The sequence below is a fragment of the Sinocyclocheilus anshuiensis genome, unplaced genomic scaffold (genome assembly GCF_001515605.1).
Source record: "Sinocyclocheilus anshuiensis isolate Anshui unplaced genomic scaffold, SAMN03320099.WGS_v1.1 scaffold44, whole genome shotgun sequence".
NCBI classification, from domain to species: domain Eukaryota; kingdom Metazoa; phylum Chordata; class Actinopteri; order Cypriniformes; family Cyprinidae; genus Sinocyclocheilus; species Sinocyclocheilus anshuiensis.
Window position 1 is genome coordinate 1,319,142 of NW_015555746.1, and position 6,072 is coordinate 1,325,213.

The 6,072-nt window shown below is 38.6% G+C and overlaps 1 protein-coding gene across 2 annotated transcripts in view; it reads left to right on the plus strand.

Annotated features, from left to right (window-relative positions):
• The first annotated feature begins 2,612 nt into the window (after positions 1 to 2,612).
• The window catches only part of sumf1 (sulfatase modifying factor 1), a 7,845-nt gene continuing 4,385 nt past the window's right edge, over positions 2,613 to 6,072 (plus strand). Inside the window, exons 1-4 of one of the 2 annotated variants that reach the window (XM_016467249.1) lie at positions 2,613 to 2,691; positions 3,403 to 3,608; positions 4,001 to 4,174; positions 4,254 to 4,328. In XM_016467249.1, coding sequence (XP_016322735.1) covers positions 3,525 to 3,608; positions 4,001 to 4,174; positions 4,254 to 4,328 — 333 coding nt within the window. In that variant the 5' untranslated portion in view covers positions 2,613 to 2,691; positions 3,403 to 3,524. Of the gene's footprint in view, positions 2,692 to 3,343; positions 3,609 to 4,000; positions 4,175 to 4,253; positions 4,329 to 6,072 lie in introns of both variants that reach the window. The other variant, XM_016467248.1, reaches the window with a different exon arrangement.

Genomic DNA, 6,072 nt, shown 5'->3' on the forward strand with positions numbered 1-6,072 from the left:
GAAATAAATGTTTTTCTCTAGTTTAAGTTAGCCACAATTATTGGCACCCAATTATTGCAACGTCCTTTTCCCAAGTTCTGAGTATAATGCCTGATGAGTTTGGAGAACACCTGACAAGAGATCAGAGACCATTCCTTCATCCAGAATCTCTCCAGATCCTTCAGAATACCAGCTCCATGATGGTGCTTCTCCTCTTCAGTTCACCCCACTCATTTCCTACAGGGTTCAGGTCAGGGAACTGAGACAGCCAGGGCAGAAGCTTCATTTTGTGCTCAGTGACACATTTGTGTGTTGATTTTAATGTTTGTTTTGGATCATTGTCCTGATGGAAGATCCAAACATGGCCCATTATAGGATTTCTTACAGAGGCAGTCAGGTTCAGATGTTTTATCTGGTGGTATTTGATAAAATCCATGATGCCATGCATCTGAACAAGACGTCCAGGACCTCCGGCAGAAAAACAGGCCCACATCATTATGGATCCAGCAGTATATTTAAACGTGGACATGGGGTACTTTTTATACCTGTTTGCACCAAACCCATCTGCATAAAAAAGCTCTTTTTTATGTTTCATCTGACCATAGAAGCCAGTCCCATTTGAAGTTCCAGTCGTGTCTGACAACTGAATATGCTGGAGTTTGTTTTTGGATGAGCCAGGAGTTTTTTTTTCTTGAAACCCATTTGAACAACATGTGGTGTAGTAGGTGCTGTTTGATATATTTTTTTAGGCTTTCTGACCCCAAGATTCAACTACTCTCTGCAATTCTCCAGCGGTGATCCTTGGAGAGTCTTTGGCCACTCAAACTTTCCTCCCCAGTGCATCAGGACGATATAGACACATGTCCTCTTCCAGACAGATTTGTAACATCTTTAGTTGATTGGAGCTTCTTAATTATTGCCCTGATGGTGGAAATGGGGATTTTTCAAAGCTTTAGCTATTTTCTTACAGCCACTTTCTATTTTGTGAAGCTCAACTATCTTGTTCTGTACATCAGAACTATATTATTTGGTTTTACTCCTTGTAGATGATTAAGGGAATTTGGCATTTGTGCTCCTCATATTTATAATCCTGTGGAACAGGAAGTCATGCCCTGTTGAAAAAACCAGCATATGCTGGTTAAGTATGTTTTGAAGCTGGGATGCTGGTTTGAGCTGGTTTAAGCTGGTCCTTTGCTGGTTTATGTTGGTCCTTAGCTGGTCATGTGCTGGTCTTAAGCTGGTTGGACCAGTTTAGGACCAGCACATGACCAGCTAAGGACCAGCATAAACCAGCAAAGGACCAGGGACCAGCACATGACCAGCTAAGGACCAGCAGAAACCAGCAAAGGACCAGCAAAGGACCAACATAAACCATCTCAAACCAGCATCCCAGCTTCAAAACATACCTAACCAGCATATGCTGTTTTTTTCAACAGGGTGGCTGGACAATGTCAGGTTCATAATCACCCTGGTGTGCTAAAAAAATGTAAATATGAATAGGAATTTACTTCAGAGATATTTTACTCATAAGAATTTCTAGGGGTGCCAATATTAGTGGGCGGCACTGTAAACAGAGTTAATTTAAGGAGCATTACAGACAGTCTGTCCTAAATAAATAAAACGAGCTACAAGCGAGTTTTCCTCAAAACAAGCTCTCCTCCCCTCTGTACAAAACACATTGATTTTAGTCACTGCGCTCACAGATTTTAGCGCTCACTGCGCTGGCGTCTGAGAGACAAAGTCCGAAGGGACCGTCTGCAAAGTGCGAAACGCGAAAAATGTTACTAATAAAATACTCAATAACTTCACAGTAACACACTGTACTTTCTCCAAATTCAATTCACACATCACTGCTCTCCTGCTGATTATACTACAACACTTATTTTGAAAATAATTGCCTTGTGTAGCAGCGTTAAGTCAGGTATGGCCAGAAACCATCAAGAGCTGCTCTATGAAATTATGGTTACTTACTTGAGAATTAAGCAGAACGGCGCAGAGGCTGTATTAATGTGGATTCCTGCACATAAAGGAATAATGAGAAATGAGAGATTTGACAAGATTAGCCAAACTAGCCATTAAAAAAGCAACTATAGACACAAACATAAAGCTGTCGAGATCAGAAGGGAAGAGTATTGCTTGGGAAAGAGTTATTAGGAATGGCAGAAGCAATGGGATCAAGAAACAAAAGGACGACATCTATCCTTGTTTAAAAAAATAGCTGGTATTGTGGAAAGCAAGGGGGAAATAGGAGAGAGGAAACAATAATGAACAGACTAAGAAGGACACAGTAAATTAAATAGCACACTCCATATTATAGGGAAGCATCCAACTGGATTCTGTGATCAGTGTCAAACCTTGGAAACAGTTGAGCATGTGATTACTGTGTGTAGGAAATATGAAACTGAGAGAAAGAATATGATAAATGAAATGGAAAGTGTAGGACTAACTGGACGTGGATTAAAGGACATATTAGAATGTGGCGGAAAAAGTCAAGGAAGAAAATATCTGTTCTGCTTCTTTAGATATACAAGACTGATGACGAGGATTTGATTCCAGAAGATGGCAGTAATGCAACTTCTAGGATGCAAGCTGCCGTTAAAACTTAAAGAAGAAGAAGAAGAAGAAGAAGAAGAAGAAGAAGCGGCTACACATGTCAGCTGACTGATCACATGACTCTCTCACCATGAGCAGAGTTGACACTGGCTATAAGCGGTAATAGGAGTTTTTTTTTTTACATTGAGAAGGCGTATGACATGGTGTGGAAGGAAGGGCTGTTAATTAAATTAGATCGAATGGGCATCAAGGGGAGGTTATATAACTGGATTATGGATTTCTTGCAAGAACGAACAATACAAGTGAGAGTAGGTACTGAATACTCTGATATTTATCAAATAGACAATGGAACCCCTCAAGGAAGTGTTTGTAGCCCCATACTTTTTAATATAATGATAAATGATATTTTTGGGGAAATTGAATTAGGAATAGGAAAAGCACTATATGCGGATGACGGAGCTTTGTGGAAAAAAGGGAAGAACCTGCAGTATGTAGGGCAAAAAATGCAGGAGGCTATAGATGTTGTTGAAAATTGGGCTAATCAATGGGGTTTTCGTCTTTCAGTTGAAAAAACCCAGGTAATATGTTTTTCAAAGAAGAAGAAAACTCCTGAAGTTAAATTAAAGTTGTATAAACAAACATTAGAGCAAGTATCACTAATAAGGTATCTGGGAGTATGGATGGATTCCAAATTAACATTTGGGTCACATATTCAGAAGTTAGTTGATAAATGTAAGAAAGGAGTCAATGTGCTGAGGTGCTTGGCAGAAGCTGGTTTGCCAACCGCCATTAAACATCATAAGAAGAATAAGACACTGGCTATGGCATCAACACTGAGCAGTTCTGTCGTTTTATTTCTCTGCATTTTAGCAGTGCGTAGTGATCTAGGCGACATTGTGCTCGAACAGCAGTCGCCGGAGTCACAGGGCACGGATTGTGGTTGTCAGGGTCTGAAAAGGGATGTTACTGTTGATGTAACTGATGAAAACAAAATGGAACATCACGATGATGCAAATATATACTCCAAAACAGCAAACGAAAGTCCACACAAGACAGAGCATGATATACGCAGTAAGGTAGGTTTGTTCAATTTAGCACTTATGTTTGCAGTTATCATGCTCCTGACGAGTAAAGTGTTGTTTCATACTGTTTTTTTTTTGTGAAATACAAAAGGAGAATTTTAAATTTATATAAAAAATAGATGGCTGTCGAGTTGGTATACTGCATTTAAATTAATTCTATAAATGTAAAACCATGTGATAGCTTTTTGTGTGGAACACATACTTCAGTTGAAAATCTCGCTTGACAGCCATTCACTTTCATTATACGGACAACATAGACATTCTGCTATAAATAACATTTCATGTAAGAAAAAAGGTCATATAAGTTTAAAAATACATGATGATGAATATGTATTTTTATTTTTGTTGAATTATTGTTTTAAGACATCTGAATGTCTTGTGTGTAGCTGGTGCTGCTGCAGGGAGGTTGGTTTATGATGGGAACGGATGACCCAGGAATACCACAGGATGGAGAGAGGCCACAGAGGAGAGTGAGGCTGGACCCTTTTTACATTGAAGAGCATGAAGTCACAAACCAGCAGTTCCAACACTTCTCCAACCAGACAGGATACATCACTGAGGTAAATAACAACCATTTAATGGGCCATAAGACAAATAATCAATATACATACTCGCTCAATCAGCTACCTGTATCTACAGGCTGAGCGTTTTGGAGACTCCTTTGTTTTCGAGGGACTGCTGAGTGAGGAGGTGAAGAGCACTCTGTCACGTGCGGTGAGAAATATGTACACATACATTTTAATTCTTCTGTTGACTATATTGATAGTTTAGTATTGGGTATAAAATATTTACATTTCAAAACTTTCTTTCCTTCTTCCTTCCAATGACCGACTTGTTGCTGGCTGTACATTTTCCCTACGTATTTGTACACTACACTACAATTTACAGTTTGAAGAGACTTCGTAAAAACGGTAGCTGTTTTGTTTCTTCCTTTGATTCCTTCCTTTAATTTTTAGCAGCCATTACTTCAGTCTTCAGTGTTACATGATCCTTAAAGGGGTCATCGGATGCAAAATTCATTTTTGTTGTTGTTTGAACATAAATGTGTGTTGGAAGTGTGTGTACACATTCACTCTATAATAATAAAAATCCACCCAGTGTTTTTTTTTTAAATCCCCTTTCTGAAATCAGGCTGTTCTGAGATTCCTGGCAGAATGACGTAGTTCTGTACAGGCCCCTCCCACGATAGTTGATTGACAGTAGCGTTTCAGCACAGACTGGACTGTTGTCTTACCTTAGACCCGCCCTGAGTGAGCTGTCATCAGCCTGCCATTGTGTCGACTCCGGTGCAGGGGAAGACAAGAATGTCTCCTAAGCGATTGAGGTATTTTGTTGTTGGATGTAATAATGAACATAGCAGTCGTCATTTACTCCCGACACTGCCGCTGAAGAAGCAGACGATTAACGTTACTTTCGTTTTTGAAGGGAATGCGCCGATCCCCGATCTGCCTAAATGCGTTTAAGTTTGCGTGAATCATTCATGATCCAGGTTCATCTACAGAAGAAGTGAGTATAAGGGTCTTTTATGAATATTTGCAAATCGCCTTTCCTAATAATGTGCTAGTTAGCCAGTTTCGCGGCTGAAGTTTACAGCCTGCTCGTCACCCCACAAAAGAGAGGGGCGGGGTGAGCAGAGCTCATTAGCATTTAAAGCAACATGGACTAGAACAGTGTGCTGAAAACAGAGCTGATTTTGACAGGGGAAAAAGGGTGTTTTTTACACTACCATTGAGAAATTTTAACCAAAGTATGTTAATACAGACTTTTCATTATGACCCTAAAGAATCATATCAACTTGTGGAAAATGGGCATCCGATGACCCCTTTAAAAAATTGTTCTAATGCTCAACTGTTATTGGTGCTCGTTTATTAATGGTTCCTATTATCAGTATTGAAAACAGTTTTTCTGCTTAATATTTTTGTGGAAACCATGCTGTGTTTTTTTCAGGATTCTTTGATGAATAGAAAGTTTGAACAGCATTTATTTGAAATGGAAATCTTCTGTAACACTATATATGTTTTTGTTGTCCCTTTTGATCAATTTAATGCATTCATGCATTTTTTTTTATCTTGTGTCAAACATTTGAATGGTAGTGCATCACAGTTTCCACAGAAATATCAAGTGTTTTCAACATTGCTAATTATAAGAAATGTTTCTTGAGTACTAAAACAGCATATGATAATAATTTCTGAAGGATCATGTGACATTCAAGACTGGAAAACATTGGAGACTGGCTGTTGAAAATCCAGCTTTGCCATCACAGGAATAAATTACATTTTGAAATATATTAAAATATTAAAAAATCCTTTAAACTGCAATAATATTAGTGGCCGACCGATATGTTTTTTTGACAGCCGATGCCAATATCTTGGAAAGCAGGGTGGCCGATATAAAGCCAATATAATTTTATTTATTTTAATTAATATTTAAGAAATTTGAAATCATTTGAAAATTGATT